Source organism: Tachypleus tridentatus, unplaced genomic scaffold (genome assembly GCF_004210375.1).
Source record: "Tachypleus tridentatus isolate NWPU-2018 unplaced genomic scaffold, ASM421037v1 Hic_cluster_2, whole genome shotgun sequence".
Lineage (NCBI taxonomy): Eukaryota > Metazoa > Arthropoda > Merostomata > Xiphosura > Limulidae > Tachypleus > Tachypleus tridentatus.
The window spans coordinates 54,290,357-54,317,972 of NW_027467782.1; the positions used below are offsets into that span (position 1 = coordinate 54,290,357).

The window sequence follows — 27,616 nt, forward strand, 5'->3', positions numbered from 1 at the left end:
ACAGGATCAACACAGTAAAACATAACATGTTTTATTTACAGGATGAACACAGTAAAACAAAACATGTTTTATTTACAGGATGAACACAGTAAAACAAGACATGTTTTATTTGCAGGATGAACACAGTAAAACATAACATGTTTAATTTACAGGATGAACACAGTAAAACAAGACATGTTTTATTTACAGGATCAACACAGTAAAACAAAACATGTTTAATTTACAGGATCAACATAGTAAAACACAACATGTTTTATTTACAGGATGAACACAGTAAAACAAGACATGTTTTATTTACAGGATCAACACAGTAAAACAAAACATGTTTAATTTACAGGATGAACACAGTAAAACAAGACATGTTTAATTTACAGGATCAACTTAGTAAAACATTAAATGTTTTATTTACAGGATGAACACAGTAAAACAAAACATATTTTATTTACAGGATGAACACAGTAAAACAAAACATGTTTTATTTACAGGATGAACACAGTAAAACAAGACATGTTTTATTTGCAGGATGAACACAGTAAAACATAACATGTTTTATTTACAGGATGAACACAGTAAAACAAGACATGTTTTATTTACAGGATCAACACAGTAAAACAAAACATGTTTAATTTACAGGATGAACACAGTAAAACAAAACATGTTTAATTTACAGGATGAACACAGTAAAATAAAACATGTCTTATTTACAGGATGAACACAGTAAAACAAAACATGTTTTATTTACAGGATGAACACAGTAAACCAAAACATGTTTAATTTACAGGATGAACACAGTAAAACAAAACATGTTTAATTTACAGGATGAACACAGTAAAACAAAACATGTTTTATTTACAGGATGAACACAGTAAAACAAAACATGTTTTATTTACAGGATGAACACAGTAAAACTAAACATATTTAGTTTATACGATTTTAAGTTTAATAAATGCATGGTTAAAAGAAACAAGAGTAGGTAAAATGTTGCTGTTCAGCGAGCACATTTATTTTCGGAGTTGGGGTCTTTTCCTAAGGTTATAATGCGATCAGAAATGGAAAGATAACCCACAACCTCTACACACGCACACGACTCCCACATTAAGTTTCCATGATGAACCTGAACAGTTTTGCCCGTAATGAACGTACCAAGTAGCTGACTTGAAGGAAAGCCGAAATAATATAAGGCAATGGTTTACGTTTGCATCTACTTGGTTTAATCTCTAAGATAATTAGAAATAGTCGATACGACACCTATGGACATGGAGGCCATTGTCTTCACATTTTCCGTAAATATTTCTTGTTAGTATGTCTCTGGTAAAGAAGCAGTTTTCAACCGTTTTAGTACCACAGGCTTGGAAACAGACAAACGTCTGTGCCAGCTGTGCCTTACTCTGAAGTACACGCCCTGGTGGTGTTTGGTTTGAGTTAGAAAACACCATGTGATGACCCAGCGATGTGGATGTTATATAGAAGTCGCAAAACCCGATTTAGAGTTAATTCCTAAAATAAACCCAGGCCATATATATGGCCTCTGTTTACTTATGTCTCAGTCAATTTTGTGGTTCCTTGTGTTACGTCTCAGTGTAAAACACGCGCTCACCTGAAACGCGTAATCAGTGACTACACACGAGTGTCGCCCAAGCCATGGCATAGTTAAAAGTGTTGCCCAAGATATGACACAGTCAGTGGCCGGCATGGCCAAGCGTGTTAAGGCGTGCGACTCGTAATCTGAGGGTCGCGGGTTCGCATCCCCGTCTCACTAAACATGCTCGCCCTTTGAGCCGTGGGAGCGTTATTATGTGACGGCCAATTCCACTATTCGTTTGTAAAAGAGTAGCCCAAGAGTTGGCGGTGGGCGGTGGTGACTAGCTGCCTTCCATCTAGTCTTACACTGCTAAATTAGGAACGGCTAGCACAGATAGCCCTCGAGTAGCTTTGTGCGAAATTCAAAAAACAAACAAACAAACAGTACATCCAGGTGTGGATACAAGAAGTTGTAATACACCAGGGTAATACTGTTGCAAGAGTTTCTAGAGGTTAAATAAACAGTGTAATCCAATTTAAAATTAACACTAACTCTTGTGTTTTTCCACAGGAGTTTGTGAGCTCTTCAAGTGGATACAGACTTACCAGAAAAAACAACAGCTCTTTTTCAGTAAGGAAATTTTAGTTTCGAACCCTACCGAACAGCTCTCTATATGTTGGTCACACTTCCTGGAAATCATGTGACACCAGATTTATTGTTCTATTGGTTTGTTGAAAGAGCAACTTCCACCTGGAAACGTTCTTCAACTGGTAGGTTAGCGACACCTGGTCGAAAAGGAATGTATTAGTAAGAGGAATACCTACAAGATGGTGCGTCAAGTGGTTGGGCCGACTGTAAGCATGTTTACGAACGCGTCACTGACAGATATCAGAGTACAACATCAAAACATTCATTTAACAAGTTCAAACCAAAGATCACTTTAAAAAGTCATAATTTGTACATTTCTCACAAACATGAAGACAAGTTGACGTTTTGAACTTTTCAGTTCTCTTTACGAACGGGAGGAGCCACCCGTGGGTCGAGCACGCGCATGACGGAAGGATCAAAGTCACGGTAAGCGTCTCTTTTATTCAAGAAGCTGGTGACGTTTGCCATTGGTTCAAATTTTCACGTGATGCAGCAGAAATGGAGAGATTACAGAAATGCGACTCAATGCTGGCTGAATGCAACTGGTGCGAGGGCGCGCGCGGCGGAGATTGACAAAGGAAAGTTTAATTCCGAATGCGGGACTTTCAGCGAGAATTTTGATGGAGAGCGGATTTATCAACAGCCAGCCGTCCATGGCAGAATTTATGACGGCGTCGCCACACAGAGGATCGTCGATGAACAACACGGTCGTGCCACCTCTCTGCCACATGGAGAATGCGAATCAGCCAAACCTCGTTCCTGCCGTGTATTCAGCGATGTCCCAGTCTCCATCGCCGCCAACCAAACAACCCAGCCAGGGAGACGGTCTCAACGTTTCGGTACCGGAATACCCTTGGATGAAAGAAAAGAAAGTCGTGCGAAAACAGCGTCAAGGTAAGACTTAGGCCTCCTTATTTTACCCTGAATGATTTATTGTCTTTATAAGGAAGAGGGGTGGGGGTCAGTTAATCTGTTGTCAATACTGAACTTTACTCACAGAGGGGATAATTAATTAGGTGTTCTGTAGTTAGGATAGCATATAATATCATGATACCACATGATATTAGGGCTACATATAAAATCATGATACTATATGATATTAGGACACTATATAATATCATGATACCACATGATATTAGGGCTACATATAAAATCATCATACTATATGATATTAGGACACTATATAATATCATGATACCACATGATATTAGGGCTACATATAAAATCATGATACTATATGATATTAGGACACTATATAATATCATGATACCACATGATATTAGGGCTACATATAAAATCATGATACTATATGATATTAGGATACTACATGATATCATGATACTACATGAAATTAGGATACTACATAATATTAAGAGACTGTATAATATCATGATACTACATGATATCAGGATACTATATAATATCTGGATACTACTACATCGTATTAGTATAGTATATATTATCTGGATACTACTTAATGATATTAGGACATTATATAACATCATTATATTAGGCCACTATATAATATGATAATCCATGATATTAGGACACTATAATATCATAATACTACATGATATTAGGACACTATATAATATCATGATAATACATGATATTAGGATACTACATAATATCATGATACTACATGATATCAGGCCACTATATAATATGATAATCCATGATATTAGGACACTATAATATCATAATACTACATGATATTAGGACACTATATAATATCATGATAATACATGATATTAGGATACTACATAATATCATGATACTACATGATATTAGGCCACTATATAATATGATAATCCATGATATTAGAACACTATAATATCATGATACTATATGATATTAGGACACTATAACATCATGATACTATATGATATTAGGACACTATAACATCATGATACTACATGATATTAGGATACTACATAATATCATGATACTACATGATATTAGGACACTTTATGATATCAGGACACTTTATAATATCAGAATACAACATCATATTAGGATAGTATATATTATCTGGATATTACTATATGACATTTGGACACTATATAACATCATGATATTAATAAATATATAATATCATGATACTACGTAATATTAAGACACTATAATATCATGATAATACTTGATATTAGGACGCTATAATATCATATAGTATATAATATCCCTTTATATCTATCTGCAGTATATAGGTCGTTTGTTTTTTTAACTTTTATCAAAATGTGTAAATCCCTCCAATATGCACTACAATTGTTCAAATACATAAAAATTTGTAGATTACGTTAAATACCGACTTCGTTCTGTTTACAAGTATATCTGTTTAAAAGTGCCGACAACTCATACAGTATTAATAATTAGTCTCTGTAATAGCTGTTAAACCATCCAAGCAGATTTAGTTGAAAAGTAAGGTGAGGTCGCTTTAGTCCTGCCTCGATTTTTTTACTCAAGTTCTTATCCCACATATTCAGTTGTGTACTTTTGTTCTGTTTGATTACAAAAGTTGTTAAACAAAAATGAAATTCACTCGAATATTCCAGGATGTACAACATTTTACTTCTCAGTAAAAACGGAACAACAATATAATATTACATGTACAGCTAACGACGAGCATAACCATATACATTGTGGTAAATATCGGTAAAAGCGAAACTGTTTGTGTTACGAGGGACAATTTGTAGTTCTATATAAATTAATATATAGGTGTATTACCATAAACATCCGAAGTATACTTCATTGTAAAACAATACAACATTTATCAAGCTGAGAAATTCGTTAGAATTTCAAGTTTAATTATTATGAGATAACCATTTTATTTGACTGTTTTATTATGGAATAACCATGTTATTTGACAGTTTTATTATGGGACAACCATGTTATTTGACAGTTTTATTATGATATAACTATGTTATTTGACTGTCTTATTATGGTATAACCATGTTATTTGACACTCTTGTTTTGGTATAATCATGTTATTTGACTTTTTTTTATGATATAACCATGTTATTTGACAGTTTTGTTATGGGATATCCATGTTATTTGACTTTTTTATTATGATATAACCATGTTATTTGACAGTTTTGTTATGGGATATCCATGTTATTTGACTTTTTTATTATGATATAACCATGTTATTTGACAGTTTTGTTATGGGATATCCATGTTATTTGACTGTCTTATTATGGGATAACCATGTCAGACAGCTAATAATTCTGTGTCTACGTGATAACATGAATATTTGTGTTTTTTAGCACAATAATTGGCCTAAAATTGTTTGGTGTATAATCCGATTTGTAATTAAAAAGACAGAAGTAACTTACATTTCATGATCTATTGAACCAACTATTCCAACATAGGTCGTTCATTTATCAGAGTCTTATCCAATTATTCCAAATGTGTAGGCAAATTAATTTAAAAGTAGGCTCAACAAATAAGTTAATAAGTTATTGGTTTGTATTTTGTTTATTTTTCTATTGGATATATAATATATACTATCACCTTGTTCTTCCACTGATAAAGTTTGTAGTGTTTTACATGAATACAACGCTATCACCAGATATTTCATGTTATCTTATCTGTAGAAAACTTAACTATGTTTGTATATAGTATATAATAACACAGAACACACGTTAGAAAGACATGCTGAATTATGTGATGGCACAAATAAAAACGAACTCTGATATTCTTACTGCATTGGGTATTTTAACCTTTGACCAGGAGCTCACAAACAATTAGTAGCGACGGCTCACACCGATAGAGATCGGTGAAGACTTGTGTGCTTGATTACGTCTCAGGTTTATTTACAATTGTACGGTGTTTGGTGTCATACGTCTGCACACAACTCTCTTAATTGTTATTTGAATACTATATGAATACTATTTATTTGTTATTTTTAAATTATCTGCTAAATAACAGAGAACTTCAATAAATAATCAAGAGAATCTTGATCGATTTGAGACCCAATCTTCATAGTTAAAAATGACCATGTGCACATGATAAAAACACGTATCAAGATGACGTGTTCTCAAAAAAGCAAGTTTAAATAGAGCATGAGTGGAACAGTTAAATAAACTTATTTTAAACGGTTTTCACTGTAACTTGTACTGGATTAGTCATAGTAACATCTTTTACACGAGGTAGCACTATACAGGATGTTGAGATTCACTTACTAAAGAAATTTATATAGTTAAGTAGAAAGCATTAGACAGTTCAAAGTTAAGTAGAAAGCATTAGACAGTTCAAAGTTAAGTAGAAAGCTTTAGACAGTTTAAAGTTAAGTAGAGAGCTTTACACAGTTTAAAGTTAAGTAGAGAGCTTTAGACAGTTTAAAGTTAAATAAAGAGCTTCAGACAGTTTACAGTTAAGTAGAGAGCTTTAGATAGTTTAAAGTTAAATAAAGAGCTTCAGACAGTTTACAGTTAAGTAGAGAGGATTAGAGAGTTTAAAGTTAAGTAGAGAGCTTCAGACAGTTTACAGTTAAGTAGAGAGCTTTAGATAGTTTAAAGTTAAATAAAGAGCTTCAGACAGTTTACAGTTAAGTAGAGAGCTTTAGACAGTTTAAAGTTAAGTAAAGAGCTTCAGACATTTTACAGTTAACAAGAGAGCTTTAGACAGCTTAAAGTTAAGTAAAGAGCTTCAGACAGTTTACAGTTAAGTAGAGAGGTTTAGATAGTAGAAAGTTAAATAAAGAGCTTCAGACAGTTTACAGTTAAATAGAGAGCTTTAGACAGTTTAAAGTTAAGTAAAGAGCTTCAGACATTTTACAGTTAACTAGAGAGCTTTAGACAGTTTAAAGTTAAGTAAAGAGCTTCAGACAGTTTACACTTAAGTAGAGAGCTTTAGATAGTTTAAAGTTAAATAAAGAGCTTCAGACAGTTTACAGTTAAGTAGAGAGCTTTAGACAGTTTAAAGTTAAGTAGAGAGCTTCAGACAGTTTACAGTTAAGTAGAGAGCTTTAGATAGTTTAAAGTTAAATAAAGAGCTTCAGGCAGTTTACAGTTAAGTAGAGAGCTTTAGACAGTTTAAAGTTAAATAAAGAGCTTCAGACAGTTTACAATTAAGTAGAGAGCTTTAGATAGTTTAAAGTTAAGTAAAGAGGTTTCCATTGTACAAATTTAAGTAGAGAGCTTTAGATAGTTTAAAGTTAAGTAAAGAGGTTTAGATTATACAAATTTAAGTAGAGAGCTTTAGATAGTTTCGGTTAGTTAGATAATCATTTTAATCACACTTTATGATAATAATACTTTATATTCCAATTAGGAGTAGTCTCGTTACTACAACAACTTTCTTGTTAATTGATGATCATTTCACGGTACTGGTTAAATGGTTGAGAAACATTTTAATTATAGGTAATGGGATATTCATTCTTACTTTAATTACACGTATTGTTTAGGACGATTAAAGACGTAGTTTTAACACTTTCAATTTGTTTTATTTTTGAGTTGTTACTTTCCACTGTTATCCTAATATTTTACTCTAACTCTCACAATGTGGACAAATCTCGTGAAATATTATTAGGTTTACGGTCGAAAATGTCGATAACTGTGCTGGAACCCCACTGAGGAAACAATGTAAAAAAAACAATATTTAGCTGGCTATACTCCTTTCTGGATGGACTTTTAGTTGTGTTTTTAGTAGGTAACTAGATCTGATTGTAATGTTATTATTCATGGACAACACGGTGGACCAGTCCTGTTCTTCAGAGACGATGTTTATCAGCTCGACTTGTAGATTCATACTTGAAACATTTACAAAGTTTCAGAATGATGCCCGAAGACAAAAGGACTTTTTGTACCAAATATATCGTTACTTCAAACGTTTCGTTTATACACGTAAAAGTATTAGCTTCAGTCAACTCTACCAATTTCTAAGGAGTACAATAAGGTGTTATACAAGTATTCAGAAGTTAACAGATAAAAACATGAGTTTCTTACACTACGCACATTATTCTGCACATTCTAATAAAAACATGTTTATCTATCAAAACATACAGCTTTGTTCATTATTTCATATCAGTAAAACAAAACCAAAACAAAACTAGATATTGTTCAACAAAACTAGATATTGTTGAACAAAACTAGATATTGTTCATCGTGTCTTCATTCGTCTTTCTAACCTTTAAAACACCTTTTCTTCTTTGGGTGAGATCTAAAATTATTAATTTCATGTGTCTGGTTATTAAAGTTAGAAAATTAAAGTAACACAAAACTTGTTATTTTCTTACCTTATTTCTAAACACAGTAACAATTAAAGTTAAAATTTACTGAGACTGTTGTTTAACAGATCATAACGACTTTGTTACCACTTCTAAACACAGTAATGATTAAAGTTAAAATTTACTGAGATTGTTGTTTAACAGATCATAACGACTTTGTTACCACTTCTAAACACAGTAATGATTAAAGTTAAAATTTACTGAGATTGTTGTTTAACAGATCATTACAACTTTGTTACCACTTCTAAACACAGTAATAATTAAAGTTAAAATTTACTGAGACTGTTGTTTAACAGATCATTACAACTTTGTTACCACTTCTAAACACAGTAATAATTAAAGTTAAAATTTACTGAGACTGTTGTTTAACAGATCATAACGACTTTGTTACCACTTCTAAACACAGTAATGATTAAAGTTAAAATTTACTAAGACTGTTGTTTAACAGATCATAACGACTTTGTTACCACTTCTAAACACAGTAATAATAAAAGTTAAAATTTACTGAGATTGTTGTTTAACAGATCATAACGACTTTGTTTCCACTTCTAAACACAGTAATGAGTAAAGTTAAAATTTACTGAGATTGTTGTTTAACAGATCATAACGACTTTGTTTCCACTTCTAAACACAGTAATGATTAAAGTTAAAATTTACTGAGATTGTTGTTTAACAGATCATAACAACTTTGTTACCACTTCTAAACACAGTAATAATTAAAGTTAAAATTTAATGACATTGTTGTTTAACAGATCATTACAACTTTGTTAGCACTTCTAAACACAGTAATGATTCAAGTTAAAATTGACTAAGATTGTTGTTTAACAGATCATCACAACTTTGTTAGCACTTCTAAACACAGTAATGATTCAAGTTAAAATTGACTAAGATTGTTGTTTAACAGATCATCACAATTTTGTTACCACTTCTAAACACAGTAATAATTAAAGTTAAAATTTACTGAGATTGTTGTTTAACAGATCATAACGACTTTGTTTCCGCTTCTAAACACCGTAATAATTAAAGTTAAAATTTACTGAGATTGTTGTTTAACAGATCATCACAACTTTGTTACCACTTCTAAACACCGTAATAATTAAAGTTAAAATTTACTGAGATTGTTGTTTAACAGATCATAACAACTTTGTTACCACTTCTAAACACAGTAATAATTAAAGTTAAAATTTACTGAGATTGTTGTTTAACAGATCATAACGACTTTGTTTCCGCTTCTAAACACAGTAATGAGTAAAGTTAAAATTTACTGAGACTGTTGTTTAACAGATCATCACAACTTTGTTACCACTTCTAAACACAGTAATGATTAAAGTTAAAATTTACTGAGATTGTTGTTTAACAGATCATAACAACTTTGTTACCACTTCTAAACACAGTAATGATTAAAGTTAAAATTTACTGAGACTGTTGTTTAACAGATGATAACGACTTTGTTACCACTTCTAAACACAGTAATGATTAAAGTTAAAATTTACTGAGATTGTTGTTTAACAGATCATAACAACTTTGTTACCACTTCTAAACACAGTAATAATTAAAGTTAAAATTTACTGAGATTGTTGTTTAACAGATCATAACAACTTTGTTACCACTTCTAAACACAGTAATAATTAAAGTTAAAATTTATTGAGATTGTTGTTTAACAGATCATAACGACTTTTTTCCGCTTCTAAACACCGTAATAATTAAAGTTAAAATTTACTGAGATTGTTGTTTAACAGATCATAACGACTTTGTTACCACTTCTAAACACAGTAATGATTAAAGTGAAAATTTAATGAGATTGTTGTTTAACAGATCATTACAACTTTGTTAGCACTTCTAAACACAGTAATGATTCAAGTTAAAATTGACTAAGATTGTTGTTTAACAGATCATCACAACTTTGTTACCACTTCTAAACACAGTAATAATTAAAGTTAAAATTTACTGAGATTGTTGTTTAACAGATCATAACAACTTTGTTACCACTTCTAAACACAGTAATAATTAAAGTTAAAATTTACTGAGATTGTTGTTTAACAGATCATAACGACTTTGTTACCACTTCTAAACACAGTAATAATTAAAGTTAAAATTTACTGAGATTGTTGTTTAACAGATCATAACGACTTTGTTACCACTTCTAAACACAGTAATAATTAAAGTTAAAATTTACTGAGATTGTTGTTTAACAGATCATAACGACTTTGTTACCACTTCTAAACACAGTAATAATTAAAGTTAAAATTTACTGAGATTGTTGTTTAACAGATCATAACAACTTTGTTACCACTTCTAAACACAGTAATAATTAAAGTTAAAATTTACTGAGATTGTTGTTTAACAGATCATAACGACTTTGTTACCACTTCTAAACACAGTAATAATTAAAGTTAAAATTTACTGAGATTGTTGTTTAACAGATCATAACAACTTTGTTACCACTTCTAAACACAGTAATAATTAAAGTTAAAATTTACTGAGATTGTTGTTTAACAGATCATAACGACTTTGTTACCACTTCTAAACACAGTAATAATTAAAGTTAAAATTTACTGAGATTGTTGTTTAACAGATCATAACAACTTTGTTACCACTTCTAAACACAGTAATAATTAAAGTTAAAATTTACTGAGATTGTTGTTTAACAGATCATAACGACTTTGTTACCACTTCTAAACACAGTAATGATTAAAGTTAAAATTTACTGAGATTGTTGTTTAACAGATCATAACAACTTTGTTACCACTTCTAAACACAGTAATAATTAAAGTTAAAATTTACTGAGATTGTTGTTTAACAGATCATAACAACTTTGTTATCACTTCTAAACACCGTAATAATTAAAGTTAAAATTTACTGAGATTGTTGTTTAACAGATCATAACAACTTTGTTACCACTTCTAAACACAGTAATAATTAAAGTTAAAATTTACTGAGATTGTTGTTTAACAGATCATAACAACTTTGTTACCACTTCTAAACACAGTAATAATTAAAGTTAAAATTTACTGAGATTGTTGTTTAACAGATCATAACGACTTTGTTACCACTTCTAAACACAGTAATAATTAAAGTTAAAATTTACTGAGATTGTTGTTTAACAGATCATAACGACTTTGTTACCACTTCTAAACACAGTAATAATCAAAGTTAAAATTTACTGAGATTGTTGTTTAACAGATCATAACAACTTTGTTACCACTTCTAAACACAGTAATAATTAAAGTTAAAATTTACTGAGATTGTTGTTTAACAGATCATAACGACTTTGTTACCACTTCTAAACACAGTAATAATTAAAGTTAAAATTTACTGAGATTGTTGTTTAACAGATCATAACAACTTTGTTACCACTTCTAAACACAGTAATAATTAAAGTTAAAATTTACTGAGATTGTTGTTTAACAGATCATAACAACTTTGTTTCCGCTTCTAAACACAGTAATAATTAAAGTTAAAATTTACTGAGATTGTTGTTTAACAGATCATAACGACTTTGTTACCACTTCTAAACACAGTAATAATTAAAGTTAAAATTTACTGAGATTGTTGTTTAACAGATCATAACGACTTTGTTACCACTTCTAAACACAGTAATAATTAAAGTTAAAATTTACTGAGATTGTTGTTTAACAGATCATAACAACTTTGTTACCACTTCTAAACACAGTAATAATTAAAGTTAAAATTTACTGAGATTGTTGTTTAACAGATCATAACGACTTTGTTTCCGCTTCTAAACACCGTAATAATTAAAGTTAAAATTTACTGAGATTGTTGTTTAACAGATCATCACAACTTTGTTACCACTTCTAAACACCGTAATAATTAAAGTTAAAATTTACTGAGATTGTTGTTTAACAGATCATAACAACTTTGTTACCACTTCTAAACACAGTAATAATTAAAGTTAAAATTTACTGAGATTGTTGTTTAACAGATCATAACGACTTTGTTTCCGCTTCTAAACACAGTAATGAGTAAAGTTAAAATTTACTGAGACTGTTGTTTAACAGATCATCACAACTTTGTTACCACTTCTAAACACAGTAATGATTAAAGTTAAAATTTACTGAGATTGTTGTTTAACAGATCATAACAACTTTGTTACCACTTCTAAACACAGTAATGATTAAAGTTAAAATTTACTGAGACTGTTGTTTAACAGATGATAACGACTTTGTTACCACTTCTAAACACAATAATAATTAAAGTTAAAATTTACTGAGACTGTTGTTTAACAGATCATAACAACTTTGTTATCACTTCTAAACACCGTAATAATTAAAGTTAAAATTTACTGAGATTGTTGTTTAACAGATCATAACAACTTTGTTACCACTTCTAAACACAGTAATGATTAAAGTTAAAATTTACTGAGATTGTTGTTTAACAGATCATAACAACTTTGTTACCACTTCTAAACACAGTAATAATTAAAGTTAAAATTTACTGAGATTGTTGTTTAACAGATCATAACGACTTTGTTACCACTTCTAAACACAGTAATAATTAAAGTTAAAATTTACTGAGATTGTTGTTTAACAGATCATAACAACTTTGTTACCACTTCTAAACACAGTAATAATTAAAGTTAAAATTTACTGAGACTGTTGTTTAACAGATCATCACAACTTTGTTACCACTTCTAAACACAGTAATAATTAAAGTTAAAATTTACTGAGATTGTTGTTTAACAGATCATCACAACTTTGTTACCACTTCTAAACACAGTAATGATTAAAGTTAAAATTTACTGAGATTGTTGTTTAACATATCATAACAACTTTGTTACCACTTCTAAACACAGTAATAATTAAAGTTAAAATTTACTGAGATTGTTGTTTAACAGATCATAACGACTTTGTTACCACTTCTAAACACAGTAATAATTAAAGTTAAAATTTACTGAGATTGTTGTTTAACAGATCATAACGACTTTGTTACCACTTCTAAACACACTAATAATTAAAGTTAAAATTTACTGAGATTGTTGTTTAACAGATCATAACAACTTTGTTACCACTTCTAAACACAGTAATAATTAAAGTTAAAATTTACTGAGACTGTTGTTTAACAGATCATAACAACTTTGTTACCACTTCTAAACACAGTAATAATTAAAGTTAAAATTTACTGAGACTGTTGTTTAACAGATCATCACAACTTTGTTACCACTTCTAAACACAGTAATGATTAAAGTTAAAATTTACTGAGATTGTTGTTTAACAGATCATAACAACTTTGTTACCACTTCTAAACACAGTAATAATTAAAGTTAAAATTTACTGAGATTGTTGTTTAACAGATCATAACGACTTTGTTTCCGCTTCTAAACACAGTAATAATTAAAGTTAAAATTTACTGAGATTGTTGTTTAACAGATCATAACGACTTTGTTACCACTTCTAAACACAGTAATGATTAAAGTTAAAATTTACTGAGATTGTTGTTTAACAGATCATAAAAACTTTGTTACCACTTCTAAACACAGTAATGATTAAAGTTAAAATTTATTGAGATTGTTGTTTAACAGATCATAACGACTTTGTTACCACTTCTAAACACAGTAATAATTAAAGTTAAAATTTACTGAGATTGTTGTTTAACAGATCATCACAACTTTGTTACCACTTCTAAACACAGTAATGAATAAAGTTAAAATTTACTGAGATTGTTGTTTAACAGATCATAACGACTTTGTTTCCGCTTCTAAACACAGTAATAATGTAATGTAAAATCTAATAACATTTGGTATAACAGAAATTCGAACCCCCGACTCTCATATCACGAGTCCTGTGCCCTCTTTGCTGGGATCCTTTCAGTAAACCCGAACGTTCTTCTAGTTTTTATTCTATACCCGTCAGGGTACAGAGGTAAACTTTATGACGCTAAATACCGGGTTTCGACACCCGTGGAAGGTAGAACACTAATATCATATTGTGTAGATCTGTGACGCTAGAAAGCAGGTTTCGATACCTGTGATAGGCACATCACTAATATTATATTGTGTAGATCTATGACGCTAGAGAGCAGGTTTCGATACCAATATTATGTAGTTTTATGACGCTAGAGAGCTAGTTTCAATACCTGTGATAGGCACATCACTAATATTATATTGCGTAGATCTATGACGCTAGAGAGCAGGTTTCGATACCAATATTATGTAGTTTTATGACGCTAGAGAGCTAGTTTCAATACCTGTGATAGGCACATCACTAATATTATATTGTGTAGATCTATGACGCTAGAGAGCAGGTTTTGATACCAATATTATGTAGTTTTATGACGCTAGAGAGCTAGTTTCAATACCTGTGATAGGCAATCACTAATATTGTGTAGTTTTATGATGCCATAAAGCGGATTTCGATACCCGTGGTAATATTGTGTAGTTTTATGATACTAGAGAGCAGCTCATAAGTTACAAAACTCAAAAATTAAACAATATCCTTGTTCGATGGAATGGTTCGCTTATTTATCATATGTTTATCCTTTGGTTTGTGCTCATTAATCAAAATTTTCAACAGAAAACGTCTTGGAACTGACGGAAACGAACTGTTATAGAAAGACGTTTCGAAAGATCCTGTCTTCTGGTCTGTCGTTTCACAAACTTCATAAGACTTCTTTCTGCTGTGAACATAATTCTGGAATATCGAGGTCATTCACTTGAGGTTTGTCGGTGTTAACTTCCAGTAACATGTTCATTATTTCACATTGTTAAGGACAGGATATTTAACACTGTTCACACGTAACATGTATCATCGACATGAATCCGCTGTCTGTTAGAATAAAAAGAAGGCAGCTATTCAATAACACCCGCCGCCAGCACTTGCATTTGACCGTCACTCTTAACGCACGAGTCTTGCACATAAACGTCAGGTTTCACAGGTCAAGTAACTTATAACCTTTAAGTCACCCTCCATTTAGGAGAGTAATACTTGGTTTGACTTTGTTAAACAAATCTTTAATCAAGTACATTCTTACATATTTTTATTCGTATATTTAATGTTTTTACGTCCTAAAGTTTGAACACTATCATAAGTAGAGTTTTAACATTATGAAGACCTAAAAACACTGTTCTTAAGACATCACTGACCTTATATGGCAGAGTTCTAGTGGACTTGTAGAGCCCTGAAACTCTTATCACCAGAGCATGATCGGAGCTTTGTCGGGGTTAGGTGGTTTCACCAAGGAATAAAGAGCGCTCTGTTTGTATCCAACCATCCAGATTATAGTGAAACTGTTTAGAAGTTACAGGATTCGTTCTTTCATTTATCTTGATGTTTCTTCATTATTTCTATGAAATCTCTTTGAATATCCTTAACCGTTAAAGTTGCGAGAGCAAACAGACAAGAAATATTTCATGTCTAATACAAGATGTCAACCTCAAGTATACACTCGATAAAAATAAGCGAAGAGAATATGAGTCTATTGGGAATATCTGTATGTTTCTTTAAATCACTAATCTGTTGGGAATATCTGTATTTTTCTTTAAGTCACTAATCTGTTAAGAATATCTGTATGTTTGTTTAAATCACTAATCTATTGGGAATATCCGTATGTTTGTTTGAATCATTAATCTGTTAGGAATATCTGTATGTTTGTTTAAATCACTAATCTGTTGGGAATATCTGAATGTTTGTTTAAATCACTAATCTGTTGGGAATATCTGTATGTTTGATTAGAGCACTAATCTGTTGGGAATATCTGTATGTTTGTTTAAATCACTAATCTGTTGGGAATATCTGTATATTTGTTTAAATCACTAATCTGTTGGAAATATCTGTATGTTTGATTAAATCTCTAATTTGTTATAAATATCTGTATGTTTGTTTAGAGCACTAATCTGTTGGGAATATCTAAATGTTTGTTTAAATAACTAATCTGTTAGGAATATCTGTATGTTTCTTTAAATCACTATACTGTTGGGAATATCTGTATGTTTGTATAAATCACTAATCTGTAAGGAATATCTGTATGTTTGTTTAAATCACCAATCTGTTAGGAATATCTGTATGTTTGTTTAAATCACTGATCTGTTGGGAATATCTGTATGTTTGTTTAAATGACTAATCTGTTAGGAATATCTGTATGTTTGTTTAAATCACTAATCTGTTAGGAATATCTGTATGTTTGCTTAAATCACTAATCTGTTGGAATTACTGTGTGTTTGTTTAAATCACTAATCTGTTAGGAATATCTGTATATTTGTTTAAATCACTAATCTGTTAGAAATATCTGTAATGTTGTTTAAATCACTAATTTGTTAGGAATATCTCTATGTTTGTTTAAATCAGTAATCTGTTGGGAATATCTGTATGTTTGTTTAAATCACTAATTTGTTGGGAATATCTGTATGTTTGTTTAAATCACTAATCTGTTAGAAATATCTGTATGTTTGTTTAAATCACTGATTTGTTAGGAATATCTGTATGTTTGTTTAAATCAGTAATCTATTAGGAATATTTGTATGATTGTTTAAATCACTAATCTGTTGGGAATATCTGTATTTTTGTTTAAATCACTAATCTGTTAGGAATATTTCTTTGTTTAAGTCACTAATCTGTTGGGAATATCTGTATGTTTGTTTAAATCACTAATTTGTTCGGAATATATCTATGTTTGTTTAAATCAGTAATCTATTAGGAATATTTGTATGATTGTTTAAGTCACTAATCTGTTGGGAATATCTGTATGTTTCTTTAAATCACTAATCTGTTGGGAATATCTGTATGTTTCTTTAAATCAGTAATCTGTTGGGAATATCCGTATGTTTGTTTAAATCATTAATCTGTTAGGAATATCTGTATCTTTGTTTAAAACACTAATCTGTTAGTAAGATCTGTATGTTTGTTTAATCACTAATCTGTTGGGAATATCTGTATGTTTGTTTAAATCACTAATTTGTTAGGAATATCTCTATCTTTTTTTAAATCACTAATCTATTCGGAATATCTGTATGTTTCTTTAAATCACTAATCTGTTGGGAATATCTGTATGTTTGTTTAAATCGCTAATCTGTTAGGAATATCTGTATGTTTGTTTAAAGCACTAATCTGTTGGGAATATCTGTATGTTTCTTTAAATGACTAAAGTGTTAGAAATATCTGTATGTTTGTTTAAATCACTAATATGTTAAGAATATCTGTATGTTTGTTTAAATCACTAATCTGTTAGAGATATCTTTATGTTTGTTTAAATCACTAATCTATTCGGAATATCAGTATGTTTCTTTAAATCACTAATCTGTTAGGAATATCTGTATGTTTGTGTAAAATCACTATTCTGTTAGGAATATCTGTATGTTTGTTTAAATCGCTAATCTGTAAGGAATATCTGTATGTTTACTTAAATCACTAATCTGTTAGAAATATCTGTATGTTTGTTTAAATCACTAATTTGTTAGGAATATCTGTATGTTTGTTTAAATCACTAATCTGTTGGGAATATCTATATGTTTGTTTAAATCACTAATATGTTAAGAATATCTGTATGTTTGTTTAAATCACTAATCTTTGGGAAATATCTCTATGTTTGATTAAATCTCTAATTTGTTATGAATATCTGTATGTTTGTTTAAGTCACTAATCTCTTAGGAATATCTGTATGTTTGTCTAAATCACTAATCTGTTGGAAATTACTGCATGTTTCTTTAAATCACTAATCTGTTGGGAATATCTGTATGTTTGTTTAAATCACTAATCTGTTAGGAATATCTGTATGTTTGTTTAAATCAGTAATCTGTTGGGAATATCCGTATGTATCTTTAAATCAGTAATCTCTTGGGAATATCTGTATGTTTGTTTAAATCACTAATCTGTTAAGAATATCTGTATGTTTGTTTAAATCACTAATTTGTTGGGAATATCTGTATGTTTGTTTAAATCACAAATCTGTTGGGAATATCTGTATGTTTCTTTAAATCACTAATCTGTTGGGAATATCTGTATGTTTGTTTAAATCACTAATCTGTTAGGAATATCTGCATGTTTGTTTAAATCAGTAATCTGTTGGGAATATCCGTATGTTTCTTTAAATCATTAATCTGTTAGGAATATCTGTATGTTTGTTTAAATCACTAATCTATTCGGAATATCTGTATATTTGTTTAAATCGCTAATCTGTTAGGAATATCTCTATGTTTGTTTAAATCACTAATCTGTTGGGAATATCTGTATGTTTGTTTAAATGACTAATGTGTTAGAAATATCTTTATGTTTGTTTAAATCACTAATCTGTTGGAAATATCTGTATGCTTGTTTAAGTCACTAATCTGTTGAGAATACCTGTATGTTTGTTTAAATCACTAATCTGTTAGGAATATCTGTATATTTCTTTTAAATCACTAATTTCTTAAAAATATCTCTATGTTTCTTTAAATCACTAATCTATTCGGAATATTTGTATGTTTGTTTAAATCACTAATTTCTTGGGAATATCTGTATGTTTATTTAAATCACTAACGTGTTAAGAATATCTTTATGTTTGTTTAAATCACTAATCTGTTGGAAATATCACTATGTTTGTTTAAGTCTCTAATTTGTTATGAATATCTCTGTTTGTTTAGAGCACTAATCTGTTGGGAATATCTGTATGTTTGTTTAAATCACAAATCTGTTGGTAATATCTGTATGTTTCTTTAAATCACTAATCTGTTGGGAATATCTGTATGATTGTTTAAATCACTGATCTGTTGGGAATATCTGTATGTTTGTTTAAATCACTAATCTGTTAGGAATATCTGTATGTTTGCTCAAATCACTAATCTGTTAGGAATATCTGTATGTTTGTTTAAATCAGTAATCTGTTGGGAATATCTGTATATTTGTTTTAATCACTAATCTGTTAAGAATATCTGTATTTTTGTTTAAATCGCTAATCTGTTAGGAATATCTGTATGTTTGTTTAAATCACTAATCTGTTGGAAATTACTGCATGTTTCTTTAAATCACTAATCTGTTAGGAATATCTGTATGTTTGTTTAAATCACTAATCTGTTAAGAATATCTGTATGTTTGTTTAAATCACTAATTTGTTGGGAATATCTGTATGTTTGTTTAAATCACAAATCTGTTGGGAATATCTGTATGTTTCTTTAAATCACTAATCTGTTGGGAATATCTGTATGTTTGTTTAAATCACTAATCTGTTAGGAATATCTGTATGTTTGTTTAAAACACTAATCTGTTAGGAATATCTGTATGTTTGTTTAAATCACTAATCTATTAGACACTTCTGTATGTTTGTTTAAATAATTAATTTGTTAGGAATATCTGTAAGTTTGTTTAAATCAGTAATCTGTTGGGAATATCTGTATGATTGTTTAAATCACTGATCTGTTGGGAATATCCGTATGTTTGTTTAAATCACTAATCTGTTAGGAATATCTGTATATTTGCTTAAATCACTAATCTGTTAGGAATATCTGTATGTTTGTTTAAATCACTAATCTGTTAGGAATATCTGTATGTTTGTTTAAATCAGTAATCTGTTGGGAATATCTGTATGTTTGTTTAAATCACAAAACTGTTGGGAATATCTGTATGTTTCTTTAAATCACTCTGTTAGGAATATCTGTATGTTTGTTTAAATCACTAATCTGTTAAGAATATCTGTATGTTTGTTTAAATCACTAATCTGTTGGGAATATCTGTATGTTTGCTTAAATCACTAATCTGTTAAGAAAATCTGTATGTTTGTTTAAATCACTAATCTGTTGGAAATATCTGTATGTTTGATTAGACCACTAATCTGTTGGGAATATCTGTATGTTTGTATAAATCACTAGTCTGTTGGGAATATCTGTATGTTTGTATAAATCACTAATCTGTTAAGAATATCTGTATGTTTGTTTAAATCACTAATCTGTTGAAAATAACTGTATGTTTTTTAAATCACTAATCTGTTAGGAATATCTGTATATTTGTTTAAATCACTAATCTCTCAGGAATATGTGTATGTTTCTTTAAATAACTAATCTGATAGGAATATCTGTGTTTGTTTAAATCACTAATCTGTTGAAAATAACTGTATGTTTTTTAAATCACTAATCTGTTAGAGATATCTTTATGTTTGTTTAAATCACTAATCTATTCGGAATATCAGTATGTTTCTTTAAATCACTAATCTGTTAGGAATATCTGTATGTTTGTTTAAATCACTAATCTGTTAGGAATATCTGTATGTTTGTTTAAATCGCTAATCTGTAAGGAATATCTGTATGTTTACTTAAATCACTAATCTGTTAGAAATATCTGTATGTTTGTTTAAATCACTAATTTGTTAGGAATATCTGTATGTTTGTTTAAATCACTAATCTGTTGGGAATATCTGTATGTTGGTTTAAATCACTAATATGTTAAGAATATCTGTATGTTTGTTTAAATCACTAATCTTTGGGAAATATCTCTATGTTTGATTAAATCTCTAATTTGTTATGAATATCTGTATGTTTGTTTAAATCACTAATCTTTGGGAAATATCTCTATGTTTGATTAAATCTCTAATTTGTTATGAATATCTGTATGTTTGTTTAAGTCACTAATCTCTTAGGAATATCTGTATGTTTGTCTAAATCACTAATCTGTTGGAAATTACTGCATGTTTCTTTAAATCACTAATCTGTTGGGAATATCTGTATGTTTGTTTAAATCACTAATCTGTTAGGAATATCTGTATGTTTGTTTAAATCAGTAATCTGTTGGGAATATCCGTATGTATCTTTAAATCAGTAATCTGTTGGGAATATCTGTATGTTTGTTTAAATCACTAATCTGTTAAGAATATCTGTATGTTTGTTTAAATCACTAATTTGTTGGGAATATCTGTATGTTTGTTTAAATCACAAATCTGTTGGGAATATCTGTATGTTTCTTTAAATCACTAATCTGTTGGGAATATCTGTATGTTTGTTTAAATCACTAATCTGTTAGGAATATCTGTATGTTTGTTTAAATCAGTAATCTGTTGGGAATATCCGTATGTTTCTTTAAATCATTAATCTGTTAGGAATATCTGTATGTTTGTTTAAATCACTAATCTATTCGGAATATCTGTATATTTGTTTAAATCGCTAATCTGTTAGGAATATCTCTATGTTTGTTTAAATCACTAATCTGTTGGGAATATCTGTATGTTTGTTTAAATGACTAATGTGTTAGAAATATCTTTATGTTTGTTTAAATCACTAATCTGTTGGAAATATCTGTATGCTTGTTTAAGTCACTAATCTGTTGAGAATACCTGTATGTTTGTTTAAATCACTAATCTGTTAGGAATATCTGTATATTTCTTTAAATCACTAATTTCTTAAAAATATCTCTATGTTTCTTTAAATCACTAATCTATTCGGAATATTTGTATGTTTGTTTAAATCACTAATTTCTTGGGAATATCTGTATGTTTATTTAAATCACAAACGTGTTAAGAATATCTTTATGTTTGTTTAAATCACTAATCTGTTGGAAATATCACTATGTTTGTTTAAGTCTCTAATTTGTTATGAATATCTCTGTTTGTTTAGAGCACTAATCTGTTGGGAATATCTGTATGTTTGTTTAAATCACAAATCTGTTGGTAATATCTGTATGTTTCTTTAAATCACTAATCTGTTGGGAATATCTGTATGATTGTTTAAATCACTGATCTGTTGGGAATATCTGTATGTTTGTTTAAATCACTAATCTGTTAGGAATATCTGTATGTTTGCTCAAATCACTAATCTGTTAGAATATCTGTATGTTTGTTTAAATCAGTAATCTGTTGGGAATATCTGTATATTTGTTTTAATCACTAATCTGTTAAGAATATCTGTATTTTTGTTTAAATCGCTAATCTCTTAGGAATATCTGTATGTTTGTTTAAATCACTAATCTGTTGGAAATTACTGCATGTTTCTTTAAATCACTAATCTGTTAGGAATATCTGTATGTTTGTTTAAATCACTAATCTGTTAAGAATATCTGTATATTTGTTTAAATCACTAATTTGTTGGGAATATCTGTATGTTTGTTTAAATCACAAATCTGTTGGGAATATCTGTATGTTTCTTTAAATCACTAATCTGTTGGGAATATCTGTATGTTTGTTTAAATCACTAATCTGTTAGGAATATCTGTATGTTTGTTTAAAACACTAATCTGTTAGGAATATCTGTATGTTTGTTTAAATCACTAATCTATTAGACACTTCTGTATGTTTGTTTAAATAATTAATTTGTTAGGAATATCTGTAAGTTTGTTTAAATCAGTAATCTGTTGGGAATATCTGTATGATTGTTTAAATCACTGATCTGTTGGGAATATCCGTATGTTTGTTTAAATCACTAATCTGTTAGGAATATCTGTATGTTTGCTTAAATCACTAATCTGTTAGGAATATCTGTATGTTTGTTTAAATCACTAATCTGTTAGGAATATCTGTATGTTTGTTTAAATCAGTAATCTGTTGGGAATATCTGTATGTTTGTTTAAATCACAAAACTGTTGGGAATATCTGTATGTTTCTTTAAATCACTCTGTTAGGAATATCTGTATGTTTGTTTAAATCACTAATCTGTTAAGAATATCTGTATGTTTGTTTAAATCACTAATCTGTTGGGAATATCTGTATGTTTGCTTAAATCACTAATCTGTTAAGAATATCTGTATGTTTGTTTAAATCACTAATCTGTTGGAAATATCTGTATGTTTGATTAGACCACTAATCTGTTGGGAATATCTGTATGTTTGTATAAATCACTAATCTGTTGGGAATATCTGTATGTTTGTATAAATCACTAATCTGTTAAGAATATCTGTATGTTTGTTTAAATCACTAATCTGTTGAAAATAACTGTATGTTTTTTAAATCACTAATCTGTTAGGAATATCTGTATGTTTGTTTAAATCACTAATCTCTCAGGAATATGTGTATGTTTCTTTAAATAACTAATCTGATAGGAATATCTGTGTTTGTTTAAATCACTAATCTGTTAGGAATATCTATATGTTTGTTTATATAACTAATCTGTTAGGAATATCTGTATGTTTGTTTAAATCTCTAATTTGTGAAGAATATCTCTATGTTTGTTAAAATCAGTAATCTGTTAGGAATATTTGTATGTTTGTTTAAGTCACTAATCTCTTGGGAATATCTGTATGTTTGTTAAAATCTATAATTTGTTATCAATATCTGTATGTTTCTTTAGAGCACTAATCTGCTGGGAATATCTGTATGTTTCTTTAAATCAGTAATCTGTTGGGAATATCTGTATGTTTGTTTAAATCACTAATCTGTTAGGAATATCTGTATATTTCTTTAAATCACTAATTTCTTAAAAATATCTCTATGTTTCTTTAAATCACTAATCTATTCGGAATATTTGTATGTTTGTTTAAATCACTAATTTCTTGGGAATATCTGTATGTTTATTTAAATCACTAACGTGTTAAGAATATCTTTATGTTTGTTTAAATCACTAATCTGTTGGAAATATCACTATGTTTGTTTAAGTCTCTAATTTGTTATGAATATCTCTGTTTGTTTAGAGCACTAATCTGTTGGGAATATCTGTATGTTTGTTTAAATCACAAATCTGTTGGTAATATCTGTATGTTTCTTTAAATCACTAATCTGTTGGGAATATCTGTATGATTGTTTAAATCACTGATCTGTTGGGAATATCTGTATGTTTGTTTAAATCACTAATCTGTTAGGAATATCTGTATGTTTGCTCAAATCACTAATCTGTTAGGAATATCTGTATGTTTGTTTAAATCAGTAATCTGTTGGGAATATCTGTATATTTGTTTTAATCACTAATCTGTTAAGAATATCTGTATTTTTGTTTAAATCGCTAATCTGTTAGGAATATCTGTATGTTTGTTTAAATCACTAATCTGTTGGAAATTACTGCATGTTTCTTTAAATCACTAATCTGTTAGGAATATCTGTATGTTTGTTTAAATCACTAATCTGTTAAGAATATCTGTATGTTTGTTTAAATCACTAATTTGTTGGGAATATCTGTATGTTTGTTTAAATCACAAATCTGTTGGGAATATCTGTATGTTTCTTTAAATCACTAATCTGTTGGGAATATCTGTATGTTTGTTTAAATCACTAATCTGTTAGGAATATCTGTATGTTTGTTTAAAACACTAATCTGTTAGGAATATCTGTATGTTTGTTTAAATCACTAATCTATTAGACACTTCTGTATGTTTGTTTAAATAATTAATTTGTTAGGAATATCTGTAAGTTTGTTTAAATCAGTAATCTGTTAAGAATATCTGTATGATTGTTTAAATCACTGATCTGTTGGGAATATCCGTATGTTTGTTCAAATCACTAATCTGTTAGGAATATCTGTATGTTTGCTTAAATCACTAATCTGTTAGGAATATCTGTATGTTTGTTTAAATCACTAATCTGTTAGGAATATCTGTATGTTTGTTTAAATCAGTAATCTGTTGGGAATATCTGTATGTTTGTTTAAATCACAAAACTGTTGGGAATATCTGTATGTTTCTTTAAATCACTCTGTTAGGAATATCTGTATGTTTGTTTAAATCACTAATCTGTTAAGAATATCTGTATGTTTGTTTAAATCACTAATCTGTTGGGAATATCTGTATGTTTGCTTAAATCACTAATCTGTTAAGAATATCTGTATGTTTGTTTAAATCACTAATCTGTTGGAAATATCTGTATGTTTGATTAGACCACTAATCTGTTGGGAATATCTGTATGTTTGTATAAATCACTAGTCTGTTGGGAATATCTGTATGTTTGTATAAATCACTAATCTGTTAAGAATATCTGTATGTTTGTTTAAATCACTAATCTGTTGAAAATAACTGTATGTTTTTTAAATCACTAATCTGTTAGGAATATCTGTATGTTTGTTTAAATCACTAATCTCTCAGGAATATGTGTATGTTTCTTTAAATAACTAATCTGATAGGAATATCTGTGTTTGTTTAAATCACTAATCTGTTGAAAATAACTGTATGTTTTTTAAATCACTAATCTGTTAGAGATATCTTTATGTTTGTTTAAATCACTAATCTATTCGGAATATCAGTATGTTTCTTTAAATCACTAATCTGTTAGGAATATCTGTATGTTTGTTTAAATCACTAATCTGTTAGGAATATCTGTATGTTTGTTTAAATCGCTAATCTGTAAGGAATATCTCTATGTTTACTTAAATCACTAATCTGTTAGAAATATCTGTATGTTTGTTTAAATCACTAATTTGTTAGGAATATCTGTATGTTTGTTTAAATCACTAATCTGTTGGGAATATCTGTATGTTTGTTTAAATCACTAATATGTTAAGAATATCTGTATGTTTGTTTAAATCACTAATCTTTGGGAAATATCTCTATGTTTGATTAAATCTCTAATTTGTTATGAATATCTGTATGTTTGTTTAAGTCACTAATCTCTTAGGAATATCTGTATGTTTGTCTAAATCACTAATCTGTTGGAAATTACTGCATGTTTCTTTAAATCACTAATCTGTTGGGAATATCTGTATGTTTGTTTAAATCACTAATCTGTTAGGAATATCTGTATGTTTGTTTAAATCAGTAATCTGTTGGGAATATCCGTATGTATCTTTAAATCAGTAATCTGTTGGGAATATCTGTATGTTTGTTTAAATCACTAATCTGTTAAGAATATCTGTATGTTTGTTTAAATCACTAATTTGTTGGGAATATCTGTATGTTTCTTTAAATCACAAATCTGTTGGGAATATCTGTATGTTTCTTTAAATCACTAATCTGTTGGGAATATCTGTATGTTTGTTTAAATCACTAATCTGTTAGGAATATCTGTATGTTTGTTTAAATCAGTAATCTGTTGGGAATATCCGTATGTTTCTTTAAATCATTAATCTGTTAGGAATATCTGTATGTTTGTTTAAATCACTAATCTATTCGGAATATCTGTATATTTGTTTAAATCGCTAATCTGTTAGGAATATCTCTATGTTTGTTTAAATCACTAATCTGTTGGGAATATCTGTATGTTTGTTTAAATGACTAATGTGTTAGAAATATCTTTATGTTTGTTTAAATCACTAATCTGTTGGAAATATCTGTATGCTTGTTTAAGTCACTAATCTGTTGAGAATACCTGTATGTTTGTTTAAATCACTAATCTGTTAGGAATATCTGTATATTTTTTTAAATCACTAATTTCTTAAAAATATCTCTATGTTTCTTTAAATCACTAATCTATTCGGAATATTTGTATGTTTGTTTAAATCACTAATTTCTTAAAAATATCTCTATGTTTCTTTAAATCACTAATCTATTCGGAATATTTGTATGTTTATTTAAATCACTAACGTGTTAAGAATATCTTTATGTTTGTTTAAATCACTAATCTGTTGGAAATATCACTATGTTTGTTTAAGTCTCTAATTTGTTATGAATATCTCTGTTTGTTTAGAGCACTAATCTGTTGGGAATATCTGTATGTTTGTTTAAATCACAAATCTGTTGGTAATATCTGTATGTTTCTTTAAATCACTAATCTGTTGGGAATATCTGTATGATTGTTTAAATCACTGATCTGTTGGGAATATCTGTATGTTTGTTTAAATCACTAATCTGTTAGGAATATCTGTATGTTTGCTCAAATCACTAATCTGTTAGGAATATCTGTATGTTTGTTTAAATCAGTAATCTGTTGGGAATATCTGTATATTTGTTTTAATCACTAATCTGTTAAGAATATCTGTATTTTTGTTTAAATCGCTAATCTCTTAGGAATATCTGTATGTTTGTTTAAATCACTAATCTGTTGGAAATTACTGCATGTTTCTTTAAATCACTAATCTGTTAGGAATATCTGTATGTTTGTTTAAATCACTAATCTGTTAAGAATATCTGTATGTTTGTTTAAATCACTAATTTGTTGGGAATATCTGTATGTTTGTTTAAATCACAAATCTGTTGGGAATATCTGTATGTTTCTTTAAATCACTAATCTGTTGGGAATATCTGTATGTTTGTTTAAATCACTAATCTGTTAGGAATATCTGTATGTTTGTTTAAAACACTAATCTGTTAGGAATATCTGTATGTTTGTTTAAAACACTAATCTGTTAGGAATATCTGTATGTTTGTTTAAATCACTAATCTATTAGACACTTCTGTATGTTTGTTTAAATAATTAATTTGTTAGGAATATCTGTAAGTTTGTTTAAATCAGTAATCTGT

At 29.1% G+C, this 27,616-nt stretch overlaps 1 protein-coding gene across 1 annotated transcript in view; it reads left to right on the forward strand.

Annotated features, from left to right (window-relative positions):
• Nucleotides 1-2,296: 2,296 nt before the first annotated feature.
• The window catches only part of LOC143242687 (uncharacterized), a 41,423-nt gene continuing 16,103 nt past the window's right edge, over nucleotides 2,297-27,616 (forward strand). The window contains exon 1 of the mRNA XM_076486158.1: nucleotides 2,297-3,064. Within this exon, the coding sequence (XP_076342273.1) occupies nucleotides 2,707-3,064 (358 nt within the window). The 5' untranslated portion in view covers nucleotides 2,297-2,706. The remainder of the gene's footprint in view (nucleotides 3,065-27,616) is intronic.